The sequence below is a fragment of the Dryobates pubescens genome, chromosome 18, assembly GCF_014839835.1.
Source record: "Dryobates pubescens isolate bDryPub1 chromosome 18, bDryPub1.pri, whole genome shotgun sequence".
In the NCBI taxonomy this organism is placed as follows: domain Eukaryota; kingdom Metazoa; phylum Chordata; class Aves; order Piciformes; family Picidae; genus Dryobates; species Dryobates pubescens.
Genome location: NC_071629.1, coordinates 11439073 through 11459831, shown reverse-complemented (window position 1 = coordinate 11459831; position 20759 = coordinate 11439073). Strand labels below are relative to the sequence as shown.

The 20759-nt window shown below is 37.2% G+C and overlaps 1 protein-coding gene across 1 annotated transcript in view; it reads left to right on the top strand.

The window, feature by feature from the left end:
• The window catches only part of TENM1 (teneurin transmembrane protein 1), a 329411-nt gene that overhangs the window by 152299 nt on the left and 156353 nt on the right, over window positions 1-20759 (top strand). The window contains exon 4 of the mRNA XM_054169769.1: window positions 13020-13260. Coding sequence (XP_054025744.1) covers window positions 13020-13260 — 241 coding nt within the window. The remainder of the gene's footprint in view (window positions 1-13019; window positions 13261-20759) is intronic.

Here is a 20759-nt window from a genome sequence, read left to right as displayed (position 1 = left end):
ATACAGTGATTTACGCTGCTCAGAATCATGCAGTGTTCCATGGCTGATATTTTCAAGTGACAAATTTTCTGTTTCTAAATATATAAAAAATGGATATGCCCTATCAAAGTTGGGCTATTAGCTTCTGTGGTTGCATCTAGCAAACCGAGGCAGAATAACGTAATTGAAATCAATGGAGTTAATCCCATATCATGCTGTCATAACTGGAAAAAGAGATGGGTCCTAAATTTACCCCTAAATCTTTCAAATAAAGCCATCTGCTCAAAAGTTTGGTCAGAACAGGTTTTAAGCCATCATCCTAGCAATAAAAGGAAAATGAATGGTTCTGCGAGGCATACAGCTTCTTGTACATAAAAATGAAGCAGCCTTGAAAATCTATTGACTTTCCAGTAGGTTAATATTTTCTAGTAGGTGACTATAGTCTATAAAATTCAAGCCTGAAAACAGATGAAGGCGAGTTCTTCTAAGTTGCTATAAATTGCTGAAATTTGCCTGAGTACTTACATGCATAATACAATGAAGTCTGGTATTTGACCTTTGAGGTCTAAGTTTAATGGGAATCCATAAACACAGGAGCTCCGTTTACAGAGACCCCTCTCTCAAATTTTATAGATGTGCTTATTAATAAGATAGTTAAAACCCTTGGTCAGTATTCTTTCCCCTGGACTTTTTAAGTATCAAAATACATGGAATGCCAAGTTCTTTTCAAAATTCTAAAATTTGACAGCCTACAGAATGTTACCTTCCATGGCAGATGGCCAAAAGCATAAGGTGTGAAATGCTCTAAGAAACCCCAGTTCTTGAACTCTCTTTGAGCAGGATGAGGAGGCGCTCCGTGCCTTTACAGTCCTGATGCTGCTTTGTGAGTCTTTGTTTCTGGCTTTATTTTCATGGTTATTTCACACATTGAAAGAGTTGCCTTCTAAAAGCCTTTTTCTGCTCTATTTGAAATTCTGAAATATGTGGGAGTTTGGCATAGGATTCAGAGCTGAACAAAGAAAAATCAGTTCTCTTTCAAGAATCTGTATTTCTGAGAAGTTAGTGGGCTTGTTTGTAAGTACTGTAAGTTTCAGTTGAACTATAATTATTTTTATATCTTATAATTATTATTATAAAAGCAGCTTTATCTCTTCTGGAAAGCAAACAAAAATAGCTAATAATAAGTTCTGAATAATTTTGAGTCAGTTTTAAGAATGATAAGCAAAGTCTCACTGCAGTGAGCTCTCAAACTCCGCAACCTTTAAAGGGAAATTTCATCTATAGCAAAAGGTGCAGAGAACTTTCTTCCTTCACAGCAGCTCTTGCACAGTGTGACCTCAAAACATTAATTAATTTTTAATTTGGAATGAGTGTCTTGATAAATCTTTGAGTCTTTATTAAGGATGCGTTCCTGTTTGATATTCTCTTTTGTTGAGGTTTCAATTATTAATTACAGGTCTTGATATGAAACTAATCATGCATGCATCCGTATGAAGCTGGCATAGTGACAGCAGAAAATCATTAAACAGTCATTACTATAAACTGACGTTGGCCTGTAATTTTTGCAGTTAACGGGGGAGTTGATGCTTGGTGAACAATCCAATTAAAACTGGCAACAAAAGACTTAAAATGTCAGCCAAATTGCTTTTTAATAGTCAACGCAGCCGTCACAAAACATAAACATTAAAGTCCCCATAGCAGCATAAAGCTTCATGGTGAAACAATTCTAGAAAATGAATAATAATTACAGTATCCTGAGAATTCTCTTAATAGATGTGCACTCATTAAAATACTTTGTTGGTTAGATTCATATGAAAAAGTATGTTTCCCTTGATACTTCTTTATGCATTTGTTTTGAAGGTTTTATTCCATATTTTATAGCTGTAATTTCTAGTAATATTCAAAAATGCATCTCTTATTTACAATGAGTTTAAATAACTGTATATAGGTAAGATTTGAGTGAAATGCACCTTAGAAATGTGCCGTGAGGTGAACTGAGGATACAGTCACAAAGAACTTCTATAACCTATTAATGCTGTAAAATGATGTAACCTTGGTTATTTTTGAGGCACACCAGATTTCTTTTGCTAGTTGAGCAAGACTAGCAGAAGATAATTATCAACCCTTAGTATCTTTCTGTACTAAAAGAGTGGTTAGGCATTGGAACAGGCTGCCCAGGGAAGTGGTGGAGTCACCCTCCCTGGAGGTGTTTAAAAGAATGTGTAGACCTGGCACTTTGAGATGTGGTTTAATGGCCATGAGACATTAGGTCAATGGTTGGATCAATGATCTTAGAGGTCTTTCAGAAGTGAGCCAATTCTATGATTCTATACCTGAAGTTAGCTTTCTGATCCAGTTCTTGCAGAAGGGACCCCACTGCACAGAACTTAAAAATTGCTTAAGAGTACAGAGCTCCTAATAGTAAAGTGCAGAGCAGAGTTAAAAGCTCTCAATAGTTTTGAGGAGCCGTGCCACAAGCTCCCACCACTCCACTAAACCTGGGGCTTGTGGAAAATCCACATGCTTTCTTGTAACTGTGCATTAGAGAGACACTGGGTTTGTGCCTAGGCTGTGTTCCTTTTCAGGCATTACATTCCCTGTTTCTGTGGTGTTGTTTTCTCTTTCCCTACAGGAGTTTTTCTTTTCTTTCAAAAGTAATCGATTTGTTGTTTACCATCAGTTACACATGTACCCTTGTCTTTCCTCCAAGCAAGCTGAGTACTATAGGAGAAGTGTCAGCATTCCTAAATAAAATGTTAGCAAACATCAATGGCAGAAATAGGTCTTTTCATTGAAGTGTGTGTGTATATATATATATATATACACACACACACACTTGAAGTGTGTATATATATATATACATACAGGAACTTGTAAACTACTTCTGGGGATAAAAGGCAGAGGTAGTTGGTCAGCTGATTCTACGCCGAGATGTATCCTTTAACTAACAAACTAACAAACAATCAATTGAGATACCACATGAAATCAATTAGTGAGTGGCTTTTGTTATGCTATCTGGCCATTATGTGCAACTTCCTTCTTAAATAATACCATGCACTTGTAAGCGCTGCCAAGAATAAATTGTTGCAAGCTATCCTCCAGGTGAAGTTACCATGCTTCTTGGTTTTTTGGGGTTTTGTTGGTCGGGTTTTTTTTTCTTACTGAAAACAATAATTTTCTGGTTAAATAGAGAGTTGAAATTTAATCTGAACAATTTTCTATTGGAAAATTTGTTTCTCTTGTGAAGCAAAACTTCAAAAGGACAGCATATGTTCTGAAGCTGTAATTTGTATGTTGATGAACTCTTCTTTAACAAACCTGTCAACTAAAGTTAGTGAAGTAGAACATAAGTGAAGTTGAAGGAAACAGTCTGCTTTCCTGCTAGCTTTCTACCCTGACCAACAGGGAATTAGTAAGGTTGCTGAGAAAAATCTGTCCTACTGTAATTTATGTATTAACTGCAAATTGTTTTGTAGGTCAGACTACTCTAAGGAGAGGAGAGATGAGGAGCTTTGTGTACTTTGAGAACTTTGTAAAAAGTTGTCAACGATACTTCTTGACTAGCAATAAGCACACATCCTTATTGCTTGTCAGTTGATCAGCTGTGTTTAATAAAATACAGACTTTCATTTTCCTATATATGCCATCAACATATTCTTCACAATATAATAAACATAGAAACTAGTTTAGACTTCTCCCAACATTCCCTCCTTATTTTTCTAAAAGGACTGTAAATACATAGGCATAGATACAATTGAGGAGCTTCAAGCTACTATATCTCCACATGGAACTGTTTGTAAGCATGGATCTAGTATTTTTAATTAGACTCTGCCAAATAATGTCAGTATACATACCAGATGTCTAGATTTGGCATGATAATCTGGAGTGCAGAAAGTTAAGTGTCCTGATCAAAGCCTTTATGTACCCAGGTGGAGGAAGCTGGAATGTGATTCATCCTTGAAGCTAGGAGGGTCAGGCACTTTTCACCTTGAAGTAAACTTGGAGTACATTTGCAGAGCTGCCCAAAAAAAAGGCACTAGATCTGTCTGAGTCCAAATAGATAGGAGATACACTTGAGAATTTGACCCAAATACATTCAGGAATGTGCAGGAACATGCTCATCAGGGCCTGATGTTGGATCCTGATGTAACTGGCAGGTTTTGCCATGATTTAGGACTTGATCATCTTTTCTTATTTCTGCAGAATTTTATTTTTACAAAAATACGAATCAACAGACTGATCGTTCTTGTGGCTGGACTTTAAGTTGAGCAGTACTTTAGTCACCTGGAAGGACTTGTGCTCATGTCCCCAGCCTTCAGAAGGCAAGAACTAAAATGGCAATCTTTACCTCAGCCATCACCCTGCAGTGAACTCAAATGCTGCAGAATTTTACATTGTTTGGGTCTGTAAAGAGGCATGGCCTCAAGCAGTCTTTTTTCCTAAAAATGTTGCAGCCTAACAGGAGCAGAGATGAAACAGGTAAGAGACAGGGAGAGAAGGTTATCATACACAGAAGAGATATTGGTGACAAAGTGGCTTAATATGCCTGTATTCATGGTATTTCCACTGAACTGCTGGGCTAAATACACTGTGTATTTCAGTATGATTTATCATTGCTAATTCCATTACCCATAGATCCCTTTTAGAAAGCCCTCATAGCTAATGAATTTAATGACACAAAGGCCAAATTTAATATATATCACACTGCAGAAAACCATCAATAACTGGGGCAACATTAGTTTTTACAGCCATGGCTGCTTGCAACCTATTTTACCAATCATAAACTGCTCTTTAATCAAAACCTGTTCACCTCTAAGGTCGTCAAAATTTGCTGCCAGGCTACTTGGAACTGCCTGGCTTTTGTAAGCCTGGATAACAGGCTTAGCCTGTAAATTGTAATCTCTCCTGCTTTGTAGTTTTAGAGTAGTGAAGATTTGCCACTGATAGAAGTTACAACTGGTGGTACTGACTGAACCCACCACTTCTAAGTAAAGGCAGGAATTATGCCTTCTGCTGAAAATATCACCTTTAAGCTAGCTGGGAGCTGTCAATCTCCCCTACTATCCTTTGAATGCTGTGTGATGTTAATTGCACGAGCAGCTGCTTGATCTGCTGAACAAACCACTGGAAGCCTGAGCTGGTTGTTCAGGCTGATCCCTCAGTCTCCATTATAACTGGAGTGCTGCTTTTCTTCTCCCTTCACATTTTGTCCTTGACCTCTGTGAATCAGCCACCAATGGGCCTCTCTTGTGTTGGAAGAGAGCATAGTGATTTAAGAGTCCTGTCTCAACTGGATGGGTGTTGAGAGAATCTGATGGATGTGCCACCTGCAACAAATGAGATGGAAAGGAGTAAGCAGGACAGTTTCATTTCAGATTTGTCATATTAATTGACATAAATGTGAGTATTTCACATAAATGGAATAATGTTTTTCACGTAAATATTATGCATAGAGTGCATTAGTATTTAACAGCTATGTGAAGAAGTGCTATAGAACAAAGCTATAAATCAGACAGTTCAGCAGAGTGAAAGCATCTCAGGAGCTTTAGCTCTTCACTCCCCTCTGGCAATGTTTATTTTATATGAGCACCCATCAGTGTGTTTATATTGTCAGGTGCTTCTGCATGATGCCATTTAACACTTGCATCTTATCCACAGTACACAGCATTCTAACCTGAAGCTCATTTCTGGCTACAAGCTGCAGCACAAGACAGTGGCATCTCATAGTGCAGTGTTTATGTCCAAAATTATTCTACTTCAGCAATCAGGCTCCCAAGTTAAAACGCTGAGTGATGGAGTTAATTAAGTAGGAATAGTGCTGTTGTAGCTCTAATGGTCTACAAAAATAAGTGCCTCTAAGTGAGGCAAAGTTTGTCAGGAAAGGTAATGTCTTTCATACCACCACTGATACAGCTGGAGGAAAAAATAGCTAGCTTTGGGCCCACAAATTCAGCTTTTCGTTTGCATTTATTAACATTTCTATCATCAGAAAAAGCAAAATCACTCCCCCACATGCACCTTCCAAAAAAAAAAAATTCAACCTTATTTCAAGAAATTTACCAAGTAAAACTGACAAGTTAAATATATGGTGCAAAGATGGCAGGTGCCAGAATTTTTTAAATCTTGAAAAGCAGAGTATTGTTCAATGCATCCTATCAGCAAAGTTGGAAAGGCTGGCCATGTGATAGTTCCCTAGGGATAAGTCACTGCCTTACCTTCTCTAATGAGTTCTAACCTCCATTTTGCCTGAAAATTTCTCCCACTTGTTCCTGCAGCTGAATCAAGAAACTGTTTGCAGTCTCTTTTTTGATGCACTTCTGATTTATTTTCCAAAACACTACAACATCTGTAGTGTTACTTTCCCCACACACACACTTTCATCATGCCACTGATTGATGTTTTAACAGAAATATAGTCCAGCAATGTTACCATCCTGACGTGCAAAAGTAATGGCAAATTACTAGCAAATACAAAAGTCCAGCAAATGAAAATTTCTTATGCTCTCTGTTGTTGGAAGTTTAGACCTTGATATTTAATATTCCATCTAAGTCATAGAATCATTACTGCTGGAAAAGACCTCTAAGATCTTCAAGTCCAACCATAAACCTAACACCACCATGGCCACTAAGCAATGTCCCAAAGCGCCGCGATATGTTTTGATTTCAGAAGATTTTCTAGTAGATTTCAAGTAGTCCAGCATTTATTAGAAATGGACCAAAAATGCCAATCAAGATAACAGGAAAATCCCAGGCACATATTATTCAGCCTAAAAAAATATGGAATCCAAAGGAATTTTAGATGAGTTTAGAACCCTTTCTCAAGAGATCGTATTAAGCAGAGTTAAAGAAACATAAAACATTCACTTCTCTAGAAAGATAGTCTTTTAAAGACAGACTTGCCGATGGTGCTGTCAGCATTCCTTTTTACTCTTGTATTTAAACCTGTCTAACTAGGTTTTTATAACATTTCCTAGAATGATGTCCATTATGAGTGTTTACAAAATATCATCGCTTAAGTCTTACAGTACAAATTGTGACTGTGAATGTAAAAATTGAAAAGGCAGTGCTGGGCAGCCACCGTAAAAGCCCTTACTGTCCTTTTATGTTACATATAGAATAGGGTTTTTTTCCTACATAATTAGATCATATGGCATTCAATGCAAATGATGCTGGTGTTTCAAAAAGAGCTGGATTGCCATCATATTTCTTTTTTTATTTTGGCTACACTTGGAAATGCTGAAGGAGAAATGTGTCTGCTAGCATAAGGAAATTACTGGAATTCGTGTTTTTCCAAATATCATCTTGTTAAAAATTATCCACAAATTATGAGATCGAAGCTGCTACCATGTGTGTGTAATTGTAAGAGGTTTGAGGGAATGTGGTGCTGAGAACATAAAGAAAACATTTAATGGGATCTGTGTGAATGCATAGAACTGAGTGTTTAAGTATTATCCATCATTTCTTTGACATCATTGCATTGCTATTATGTAAATCCAGCTGTATTTAATGCTCACTGATGCCATTCAAAGGGCTTGGCCTACGATCTCTGTTAATTTTTCTTTGGAAGTAAAGTGCTGTGTTTTCAACACAGCCTAAATAATTATATGCAGGATTCAGAGTGGCACTGTTGTGTGGAATTAAGTATTTGGCTATTTGAGGGCACACCTGTAGTGATAAATGAAGGGCCCAAGCCCTTTGATGATCCCCAATGCTTGTCTGGCACCTCCCTCTCTGGGACTATTCTGGGCTGTCCCATCCTGCTTAACAAGGAAAATCTGTTGCTGCAGGGGCACTCTCAAAGCACTATGGCTATGAGTCAGAAGGCTGAAGTGTGAAGTAACATGATCTCTGGAGGTCTCTAAATCTCTTTTACTTTGTAAGTAAACTTTGAGTCTATATGACCTTTAGTTTATAAGCTTTCATTACATTATAAACTTTATTTTGCATAAAACCATATGTTTTTTATAATTCTTTAGAGATGTTTGATATTTTATATCCTGGAAGATTTACTGTGTAGTGAGGCTGAGGGAAAAAGAAATATGCATACAGCAAAGTAATAATTGAAAGGCAAATTGGTATTAAAGGTCCAGGTTAGATACTTTTGTAACCTGGTGGTCTGACATAGTTCTTGATGCAAAGGATTTTCCAAGTAAGGTGGGTCAACTAAATGTTGAGCTACATGAGGAGCAAGTGCAGAGCAGACATTGAAACACAGTGTGAATTTATACATTAATAAAGCAATTTCATACACTTCTACTTTTTGCTATGTTCACCTTTTCTCAGAAATACCTGACAACAAAACTAAAAGGAATTCAGAAAAAGGCAGCAAATAATTAGGGGCTTAGTAAAGTTACTGATGCATACATAGAAAAGGAGCTATTTTCAATTTAGAATGGAAGAAAAGAGTGTAAAGACTTACACAGTATCAAGAAGTATATTAACAAATCGCAGAAGCAGCACTCTGCAATGGTAGCACTTACATCTAATTCTTAGTTCATCTTCTTAGACCCAGAGCATAAATCTCACTATAAAATTGAGAATTTTTGTTCCTTGCTGTTGAGCTCTAGTCTTCACCATTTTGATTCAGGCTTCTCTGCACTGAATCTTTTTCAGTTCCTCAGTACCCATTATGCTCCTTCACCTCTGCTTGAGGAAAAAAAAAATCAAGAGATTGGTTTGTAACTGAGTACATCCATAGAACTTTTAAATAATCTAGACTAATGTTTCTGAACAATAGTTGCTCTTTCTTTCATTAAATAGTGAATTGCCAGCAAATTCATACTTATCTGAGACATGTCTATTTAAAAAACCAACCAAACAAAAAACCCTCCAAATATACCAAAATGTAATGAATTTAGGAACTCAAAAAAAGTTTAGATGCAAACCTTTTAAGGTTCATTACATTTTAATATATTCTCTCTGGTTTACTTCTCTTAGTAACGAGACAAGCTGTTGTAGTCTTGTCAATAAGTGATAAAACAGTTCAATTATTTTTTTCTTTCTATGTGGTATCTTGAAAACTCTTAGGAGGATACCTCAGCAAAGGCCTGGATTATTTTCAAAGCTGATTTTTAATCAGGTGCTAACTACTTGTAAATGTGCTTATTTGTTTTTTGTCAATCTATATTGCAATAAAGCTACATGTTTATGATTACAAAGTCATGAGGTCATTAATGCTGCTCTTGTCCATTTGCTCTGTGCTTCCAATAGCTTTAGAGCAGAATGGCAGCACTCAGCCAACCTGGCAGAGTAAGAGAAGTGTTGAAGTTAATTACCTTTCCACTTTCTGAAAAAAACAAACCCAAACCAAAACAAACAAAAAACCACCAACCCAGCAAGATCTGAATGATTGTGTCTCCTGAAGGAGAAAGTGGTAGAACTGAGCAGTTGAAGAGGAAATGTTTGGGTCTGTGCGTCATGACTGTAGGATACCAAGCTCCATTACACAAGTGCCAAGGAGCAGCAAGTGTTTGATATTGTTCAAGGGCCATCCAAAAGAATGAGTTAGAACTGAAGAAGAAAAATTTAGAGCAGAAGTAGAACTCCTTCATTCAAACTTTGAAGAAAAAAGTGTAAGTAGAAGTCCTTCAAACTTGCAGAATCACAGTTCTTCTTGTTTATAGCTGGCCTCAGTACAGGTGTTTCTCTTCTGGAGTGACTGGATGGAAACTGGGAAGTGTCCCAAAACAGAAAAGCTAAACAAATAAACATTGTTATTGAAGAATGAAAGGAAAAAGCCTAAAAAAAAAATTCTGAAAGGAGGGAGGACATTTAAGTGCAGTTTGTGGGGGAGGACAGGGAGTGTGTGTGTGTGTGTGTGTGTGTTTTAAACAAAGCAGATTCAATGTACCACAAAGAAGCAAAATGTTGAGTAGGTATTTTCTGGATGCGTCACAGTTTCTAGATTTCCTCTGCTGAAATGGGAGAAGTCTTTAAAAATAATGAATTGCTAGGAGAAAGAATATAGTTCTGTTCTAAATAGCCTCTTCTATCTATCAAAAAAACTGAGATAAATGCCAGTGCAGATGAGAAGGTCAATCGTGAGTGCCAAGAGCATCATTTCTGGCTTGGACATGACTCAGCTGAAAATCTGATTTGAAACAAATTATTGTGAATGTAAAGTCTGAGCTGATATGATGATTTATAGTTACATTTTTAGATGAATGGAAGCTTCTACAATGTCAATGAACACATTGAAAACAGATAATAGTGTATTTCCATATCACACACAGGCTTTTTGATGGGATAAAAAAAAAAGGGGGGGGGGAATTAAAATCTGAGGATTATTAGCACCATTAAATAGAGAAAGAGGAGTTGTTATGAGTAGCATTATGATGAACAATAGCAATAGGATAGAAATCCACAGCTAAGTTAGTTTATGTGCCACACTTTGGAAACTTGTTGGCTTTAGACAAATTATCCTGTGTAATGTCACTCTTTAGCTATTTAAATGTTTTTGCATTAAGTTATTTTACAGAGTCTACTGTTTGTTTGGAGTCCTGCGGAATCATAAGTGTGCAAATTTTGATGTAATTCTGTTTTATGTCCCAAACAACATTTTTTGTGGTATTAAATATAAAGTTAATGAGATGTAGACTTAGTTTCAAGGAAAATGAAAATAACTTTGCCAAATTAGAAAGTCTGTAAAAACTAATTGGGAACTTGGGCTGATTCTCAGCATAATGAATTTGCAGTGCTCCACTGAAATGAAGGTCTCATGTAGAAGACTTATCTTTAAATCACCAAAATATTTCAGAATCTGATGTGAGGTTTTCTGTGATGCTGGTAGCTGGGTGAAGGAGTGATAATTAAAATGGAATCCCCCAGGAGATCTGCTGTGTTAATGCATTGTGATAAATTGCACTGGGAGATCCTGGCTACCCTACCAACCAGAAATACTGTAAAGTTCACAAAGCAGAACCACTCTATTGCATGGAACAAATGAAACTGTCAGATAATTGCATGCTATTGACAGGATAGAGACAGTGTAGATAATAAGGGAAGAAGCAAAATAAAAGATGTGTCGTTATGTAGATTATACAGGTTTTTTCCCATTTACCTAGAGACATCATTCACCTTGGCTGCTTGACGTTTGCTGTACCTTATATAGTCTAACTGTGTGTCCTGGCAAAGGTCAGCAGTTTTCGAACAGGACAGTGACACAACCATTGAAATGGCTTGCCATGAAAATGATAGGATATATATTAATCCTGCACATGTTCTGTAGAGTGGATTTCAGATTAATACCACTGTGTAAGGGAATGTCATTGATCAAATATTTGAGGATGCTGGACATCAAATATGTCCAGAATTGGGGTAGCTTACAATTCTAGAATAACAGTATACAGGATTTACTGAGATTAATTATTATATGAAAGTGCCTTAGCAGATTATTTTAGAGCTCTGGACTGTTGACTCCAGTGATTTAATTTACTGAGGTCTCCAATTTTCTAACATGCTTAGAAATGCTTTTTGGTATATGCAAACTAATATTACAGCATAAACCTCAATGCAACTGTAAGAATGCTGCCTTGATAAAAGATCAATGAAATTAAAAGGATTAAGCCTGGGCCAAATCCATGACAGCTTTGCTTACCACAGCATAGAAAAGCCTATGTGGAGCACTAAGCAACCTTGTTTCTTCAGTTGGGGTAAATTGTGATTGTCACGGAGAAAAAGTGCTGTTTTTTTCCACTAGTTGTTCCAAGAAGGGAAGGAGCTCGCTTTCATCTTTCACCTTGAAGACACATCATGTCATAATTTAAAGAAGGCCTGTGTTGTGAGTGGATGGCAGCAACAGTTCCTTGCAGGGAATTTTTGCAAGTTCATCAGAGCTCCACTCCAGCTAGTTTTGTGCAAATTTAACTGGACGTCTGCTAATGTAAAAGGGAGAGTAAGGCTGAGTATAGAAATGGGAGGAAGCCATGTTTGACACCAAGGTAAATTAGCTGGAAGAGATTCAGGTTAAGAGCATCACGGTTTATCCAGTCTGGCAGCAGTTTTTATCAATGTCATTGCTAAGTATTTGTTACTGTTCCTTTAAAAAAAGAATTTTTTACCTCCGTTCTCCATTGCTGTGTTTCTTGCTGTACTGAGAGGTTTTGGAGACTCTTGTGGCAAGTAGAGAAAACAAGATTTTGTTGTGCCTTTAATGTTATAGCATGATTGTATCTTTGTTGTTCTTTGCAGGAGAATTTAAGCTTAGTGGTGCAGGCTGAGCCACCTTTAAAGTTGTGTACTGTCATTAGCACAGGGCAGAGCCCTTCAGTTACACCAGCGCTATGAGCCCCTGGGCAGCAGCAACAGAGTTGGCAGGGCATCGAGTGCTCACCACTCATTCCATCTCCTTCAGAGCCTGGTCCAGTGGCTGTGAGCTCCTTGCCAGCTTATCTGCCTGTAGCTGCCATAAAACCATCTCCCTGGGTATCTGGATCGTTAGTGCTCCATGTAGTCTTTAAGGAAGGGCCTTTTCACAGGTCTCATTTAACTAATAATGCAGCAACAAACTCACAAAAGTGTGCTAACCTTATTGGATGGAAGAGGTTTGTTAGGTGATAGGAATTACTCAGTTATTTTCTCTCTTGATTTGAGGTGCAAGACTAATTCTTATACTATGTTTCTTTCACAGACATTCTTAAATGAGAATTATACCTCATGAAATCAGTTGGTGTCTGTGCTGCAACACATTGTCAACTTGATTTATTTGTTCTTTACCCTCCTACAACTAAACCTATGACAAATTAAGTGAATGACAAATCTTTTTTTTTTTCCTTTTTCTTTTTTGTTCTCTTGTTGTTGTTGACTTACTGAACTACAGTGCTGGAGGGTGTGTGTCTGTATCTGATATACTTCATTTCAGTAGAGTATTATATTTTAAATTATTTCACATGCTGCAACAGCATTTTACAGGCAGCTGGGTTAGCAAAATGATGAAGCACAGTGCTTTCATCCCAATAACTACTCTGTCATGCTCATGGTCTTTTGATCTTTCTAGAATAATAACCCTCTCTGGGTTTCTTTGCCTTTTCTTTGTTGTTTCAGATATGCCAGGTAGCCCACATAACCAGTTCACCTTCAGACCCCTCCCACCGCCGCCTCCACCACCACATGCATGCACCTGTGCCAGAAAACCACCTCCAACAGCCGATTCTCTCCAGAGAAGGTCAATGACTACCCGCAGCCAGCCCAGTCCTGCTGCCCCGACTCCCCCAACCAGTACTCAAGATTCAGTGCATCTCCATAATAGCTGGGTCCTGAACAGCAACATACCACTGGAAACCAGGTACAGACCAACTTGTACTCAAGGTATCTCAAATGTAAAAAAAACTAAAAATAATAAGACAGGGAGGAGGCCTGATGTTGACTTGAGTTGGGGGGTGGAGAATGACAAGTTTCTCGTTTCAGACAAGCCAATGCATTTTTTTATTTGAGGCAATGGTGTGCAGCTATGTGAGGCCTTACTGATGTGATGTGCCTAGGTCATGAATGCTTATAAAAACATCTTATGTGAAGTTTTCAAAGACACTGATTTCCATAAGGTGTGTAGATCGCAGAGCTGTGTGCAGTCAGGAGGTGTTCTGCCTCCCTCCCACGTTCTCCTAGGGCCATTTTGTAATCAGTAAATAGAAGTTTTGTTTAATTGGTGTACATTGGTTCTTCTGGAGTCCATCGGTGTGCAGGCTATAGCTTTCCTGTGGATATGAAAACAAAGGAAATAATGCTACAATAGTGTTTTCCTCAGTGTGCATTTAAACAATTTACTGTACATTTCAGTAAAAGGGACCTATAAGAAAGATATGGACAATATTTTTACCAGGATCTGTTGCAACAGGACAAGAGGTGATGGTTTTGAACTAAAAGAGGTGAGATTTAAACTAGATCTAAGGAAGACGCTTTTTACACTGAGGATGGTGAAATACTGACTCAAGTTGCCCAGAGAGGTGGTAGATGCCTCATGACTGGAAACCTTCGGAGCCATGCGGGATGGTGCTCTGAGTTGAAGATGTTCCTGCTGACTGCAGGGGTGTTGGACAAGATGACCTTTAAAGGTCCCTTCCAAGCTAAACCGTTCTGTGATTCTATTATTTACACAAAGAATATAACTTCTTGATGATCATTTGTCAATAGAGAAGTGATACAGGGTCAAGACAGATATTGAACATAGAAAGCCTTCCCTCTGGGAGCTGGGTAAGGGAGGGCTCAAGTTCAGGATCATTCACAATTTACACAGATAATCTACTCTGAAAAGTAATTCAAAGCAAATACGTACTGTATTTAGGAAACCTGTGTTTCAGTACTCAAAGTTCTGCCCCAGAGGTAAGCACAGTTTCCTCTGAGTTTTTTGGCTTTCAACTTGCAACTGTGTTTGCTGACTTAATGCTTGGAACAAGCCCTTGATTTTTCTACAACCTTCTTCATAGTGAACAGAGCACTCAGAAGTTTTACCCAGGGTTTCCTTTGCATTTTGACATTTTAAAACATGTGAAGTGCCTGACTATGAAAGCTGTGTTTGGTGAAACAGATGAATGGCTGACATGCAACTAACCTGAGCCAGAGAATATAAGACAGTGGGTTTGGTTTTTTAATACACCCATACCCAAGGGCCAGTTACCACAATCACTGAGAAGTAAATTTTGTTCTTTTGTAATAAAATGAAAACAATCTTCTTATAGAACTTAATTTTAGTATAGATCTTTAAGCACTTAACTGCTGCTCATCAGAAATGTCAAATTAAGTTTTTCTTCTCTGAAAGGCTATTAAGTTGGGCTTGAAGAATAAGATGATTCATTCTGAAATAAAACTTTCCTTATTTGTCTTAAAGACAAATCACAAAAAGAACCAAGGAGGATGGAAGTTTTTCTCCGAAAGTGAACATAAACAAAATGTTAGTTCAGTTAGTGCTTGTAGAGCCAGAAGCTTCTGTTTGCACAATCCTAATAAAGACAAATCTCTGTCCTTTCTAGTGTAACAAGCTTATATAGCTGTACCTTTATAGCTTGTATACCTTAAGGCTGATCCCTGGGTATTCTCTATACTAGTACTTTTTGGTTCTCTTCAGTTAACAGGCAAATCTTGTTTAGCCTTTCTGCATCCCTGCTCACTATATTCTCATCAGACCTCACTGGGAAAAATACTTTGGGATTTTAAGTCTCTTCAGTTTAATTTTTTCTGTTCTGTCGATATTTTTGCAAATTTGAAACATCTCATAAAGGACAAATGCATCAATATATAGTTGTAATTATATGATTGGGTAGTGACAAAAGGTCTGTGCAGTGGATTAGGAATTCAGACTGGAAAATGTAGTGTGAGCTACATGTTAGATATAAACAGAGCCTTGAAATTTTGTCCATTCTTCCCATTCAGTGGTTGGTGGAGCTGATTTCAGGCACCAGTTAGCTCTAGTAGGTAGCTACAGCCTCTCATGAAGCTGGCTGAAAGGCTATATAATCTGAAAGTAGAATCTGCCAGAATGTTTGCCAAGATGTATCTGCAGTTTATGTGCAGACAAGTGATACAGCAGGGGAACATTGTAATAAAAAACATTTGTGATCACCACTTCCCAGAAGCCCATAGATGCAGCATACAGCCTTAGAGAAAAAGGAGGGCTTGCTGCTTGTTTTTTGTTTTAACACGGAATGATTCAGCTTGAATTGAAGACTTTGGCTTAATATCTGGATTCTCTTGCTTTCCTTTTCCTTTAATGTTTAGCTCCCCATTAAAAATAATCCTACAAAATAAAGGGCAAGATGGCATTGCAACAGTGTTTCTGTGCTAAATCTTTAATAGTACCAAATCTACCTAATATGTACATACCTAATATGTTTAAGCAGATTTATTTTTTAATTTGGAGCATTTGCAATCAAAAAAGAAGACTTAGTCAGTAATGTATTCCCTACTGTAATAACTAGGCAAAAATCAGAATGCACATGTTCAGCTTTTCTTCCAGCTGTATCTCTTGCTAATCCATAAACAGCACATGTGTTGGCTTGGCTTGTCTACAGCCATGTAATGTTAAGAGAATTTTCAGACAGGAAAAGATTTCCTAGAATTAATCATGTAACTGTTAATCCTTTTCACTCTGGACAGTTAGAAATGAAGCAAGTATATGAGTCTGCTCAATAATGATAATGTGTCATATTTATATAAAAGAACATTCTGTAGTTCTGAAAAACATTTGCAGTACTCTGATTAAACAGGTATTCTTATGCAATTAGAACTGGAAACCTTTGATTAGACCACACAGGCCTGCAGTAAAGGCGTATACTGAGGTACACATTCTGCAGAGTAAAACTTTGTTATATTTGTATAGAAAAGGGCATATCACAAATCCTGGTTTGTGCTTCATCTAGACTTGTTATATGCATGGCCTAAGTTGCAAAACAGTTTTGCCAGGACACAATTTAGTAGCCCAACTTGGAAAGGTAAAAGAAATTACTTGTTGAAGTTGAGAAGGCTTTTGGCAAAGCCAAAAATAGAGTCTAGGTGTACACCATTGCCATGGCCGGTACCCTAGCTCCAGCAACTATTCTTATTATAAGCAAACCAAATGAAAGTAAGAATTAGGAACACCTTTGAAACTTCATAGGGCATGTCACAGGGCAGCAGTTGATGAAGGAACTGGAGAAGACCTGTTCCTGTAAGGAGGTGAAACAGCTCACACTGCCAACTGCGGCGCCGCCTTCAACACAGCAAATGCCAGTGCAGCCTCTGTGTGTATGCACACAGAGGTTTGGAAAAAATGCAGTCATTATTAAAATGACTTATGGGCATGCAGTAATTTCATTGTCACACAGAAAAATAATTTCTAAGTATTGCTAAAAAAGAAGACTGCAAGGATCTCTCACGCCACATAAAAAACACAGGAAACATTGATTCTCTTTTTTCAGAATGATGTTATTTGGCTCTTATATAAATTGATCTTTTTTCTTCTCCCCCAGCATAAAGTACTTGGAAACTATTGCCTATTCCCTTCTTTCCACTAAAATAATTGTTTTTTCAGGTTTCCCAGATACTTTGCTCTAGTGTTTCAAATCTTATGATTTACAGTGTAATACATTGTCATTATCTCTGACAGCCCCATCTGAACATAGCTTACTGCTTTTTATGGAGTGTGTATTAAACCCTGACAATTCAAAGGAGTGTTTTTCATTTTATCCGTGCCCTGTTAGCTGACTCACTATTTGTTTTTGTGTCTCACCTGTTTTTATGGTTTGGGGTTTTTGGGGGTTTTTTTGGTGTATGTGGTTTTGTGTTTGTTTTGGTTTTTTTTTCTGGTGTTTGCTGTGTATTTTCCCACTTGAGTCAAATTCCCAAATAATACTAAAAACCCACACAGATGTTAAATAGGGATTTTCACATGACATTAATTCTCGTCCTCCCTAGAGTCTGTAACAGTTCCTTAATGGATAAACCATTGGGCACACTTATTTTAAACAAAGTTTTGCATTGAGGTTACTCAAGCATTAGAATGTTTACCTTTTCAGTCTTACTGGATTTTGATTTTTTTTGTTTCAAAGTGGGTTATTTTAGCCCTGTTTTGTGCTTGAGTATTTAACTTATTTGCTTGTTCCTTCCTTTTTTAGATAAAATTTCTTTCTAGGTCCTCTAACCCATTTAGCAGTGTTGGCAGTAAGGTTAATGCTGTGCTGAATGGACTGAAATCTCCCTTCACTGCGCTGGCAATGAGCCAAGTACTGTGGAAAAAGACAGCTTAATTTAAGCAATCTTATCACCATGGTAATAGCTCCTCTAAGGGGACAGTGAGTTACCAGACCATGAACCTGAGATTCAATTATCGTTAATTTATATGAAACTTCGAAGTACTAGAATAATAAGAGAAGTATTTGGGGTTCAAATCAAGCTATTTTTAGTTACTATTCAGCAATATTTTGGTGTGCTAAAGTTTGATTGTGGCTCTAAACACTTTAAAACTCTGAGAGTTTTAGCGTTCAAGAAGTTCATTCACCATACAGGTGGAGTCATTCCTTTCTGTATTATGTAGTTATTTAAGGTGCATGTTTAAGACTATATGGATTTCTGTTTTCCTAAAAATATCATCATATTTCTGTTCAGTGTAGGGGAGTTCTGGACAGCTATCACATATCAAAAGATTTATTCTGCACTTTGTTTTTTCCTTGTTGTTTTTTCGTTACTCAAGCTCATGGGTTTTTTGTGCTCTTCAGAAAGTACATTGATAGCCTTTCAAATCACACAAAGCATTGTACATGCACACTTTGTTTAAGCTGGAGCAGAGCTGAAAGCAGAAATAATGAAGTTGCACATATAAATATACACTGTTCAGTGAGCATTCAGAAGGTTTATCCTTTCTTATTTTCTTAATTTTAATATCCCCTGAATCTTGCCCCCAGTGCAGAGATACAGATAGATCTTTTGTGTTATCCTTTTCCCCAGTTCAAGGTTTCCATAGCAAACAGAAAGGTTTTTACAGCTCCCAAGGCACACAGGTGTTAATGGTCATAAACCACCAAGCACGGAGACAATGACTGCTTGAGCAGCGCAATTCATTAGGAACTTGTTTGCAACGGAGCCTATTCCTGAGTTAAATCACCAGAGTTATGGTTATTCCAGGAGTAAATAAAGGGGAGGGCTTCCTTTATGAACTTTTCTTCAAATCGTGTTGGTCAGTATTTTCTACTACACCATTCACTTGTATTTTGTCATTTCGTACCTAATTAAACAATAAATCCAACCTGTAGAGAGGCTGACTATATTAAAAACAGACACAAGGCAAGGGTTTTAAATTCAGTCCAAGTCCCACTGCACAGCAGAAACGATCTAAAGATATTTAAGACTTCTGAATTGTAAAAGATAAATTGAAAACTGTAAATATGACCATGAACTTAAAATAAAAGCTGTAAATATGACCTTAAATTTAATAATGCGGGAATGAAAGCATCTTTTATGGAAATAAAAATATAAACATTTGTCAGCTACAGTGAAAAACAGCTTTCATGTCAGCAGCAATGGCACTTGAGGGTCCTTCTTTTGAATAATTTGAGATCCATTCACTAAGGATAATATAACAATTTAAATGGTTCATATACTCTGCTGTTTTTTTTTTCCCTTTGGGAGGAGCTCTGGTGTGGGCTTCCCTGGAATAGCAGGGTAGTATTTGTATGTGTGAGAAGGTATTATGCAAGCTTAATACAGTAACTTGAATAGTCATGCTGCAGAAACTGTCTTTGAGTAATGGAATAGTAATGCTAAAAGTAAAGACATGTTGATATTCTATGGCCAGCAATAAGCAAGCATCCTATTAGCTCTCTATGAAACACAGTGTTTTCATTTACAAAACCACAAGCAGATTGGATATACATTTTGAAAGAGAAAGATAATTAAAGGTTAACACAAAATGACTGGGCTGAATCGGAAAACAAAGACTATGAGAAAGGGTCAGAGATATGTAGAAGATTCTACGTTTTCGTTTCCAAGAAGATCACATAGGTGTGTGTGATGTTAGTGCCCAGAAATGTGTCTCTCTTCCCTGGATAGCTACTTGTGAGAAATTGGCTTTGGAAGACTAAGTAGTATTTATGTAGTTAATGTGATGTGCCTCTTGTCAAGTAAAATTTGTGTTATTTGTCACAGTAGCCTGTGCTACTTGACTTTAGACCATACACATGTAAGTATAGGTATTTGGAAGCAGACTCAAATGCTAGTTATAAAAGTCAGTTAGAATATTCATGAATACCCACAAAAGGAAATTCATGACAGAGTACTGTGGTACAACTACTTCAGTTCACCTTCAGTTCAGTTCGTGCTTCTAGCCACAAAATATAAGCAACAAAATCCTAATATTGTCATTTTTACACTTCTTGATTCATGGTTTCAAAATTCTCTGCAAACACTACATAAATATTCTTTATTCTGTACATATTGTTATAACTACTATTGTACTCGTTTTCCATCTCAAAAATGTAACATTTACTGAGGAAAAGAATGAGAGCAAACCGCAACCTTATTCCTTCCTTAGCCCACAAATCTCCATGTGCATTGATGAGCTTTACTCAGCCTTCTTGAGTAGTGGTGCTAAAGGAAAGTTCTAAGCCACAGAAAAGTGCTTCTGAAAAGTACTGGAGTCATGTAGCAGTGTCTCCATGCACTATAATAATAAAGGCCACACTGATCTATACAAGACTAAATCTAGGGCCCCTGTGTGGTAGCTTTTGGTTTGTGGTATTTTGGGTTTTTGGGTGTGTTTTGTTGTTGGTTTTGTGTTTTGTGGGTTTTTTTGTGGTTTGTTGGGTTTTTTCCCACCAATAAATAGACAATGAAATGAGAAGGTAGTTGTATTTTGGACAACTTTTCCATTTCATAAGCTGTTCTTGACTACTTTTGGCATTGTCCTATATATATATATAAAAAAAAAATTATCATCCCAGCTTTGTGCCAAGGACTTGAAAGTGTAGTCACCTGGTTAGCAGGCTTAGATTTCCTACAGCAATAACAAAAAGTGAGTCAGCATCATGTCATTCGTTGTTCTGTACTAAAGGGAAAAGTAAAGGATACAGATCCTTTTTATATCCTTTTACATCCAGGGTCACAGGGCTGTATTTTTCAAGCACTATGTAAAAAAACCCGTGAGGGAATAAAGGGAAGCATCAGTGTGAAGGATTCAGAAGTCAAGTCCAGCTCAAAGAAGAAATTTTAACAAAGCAATTCTATTCCCAAAGACAGATCTCTAGGGGGTTTAAAAAATATTTCAATTATGTATGTAAAAAGGAAGTGATAAAATAAAATTTAACCCGTAAGCATTCTTGT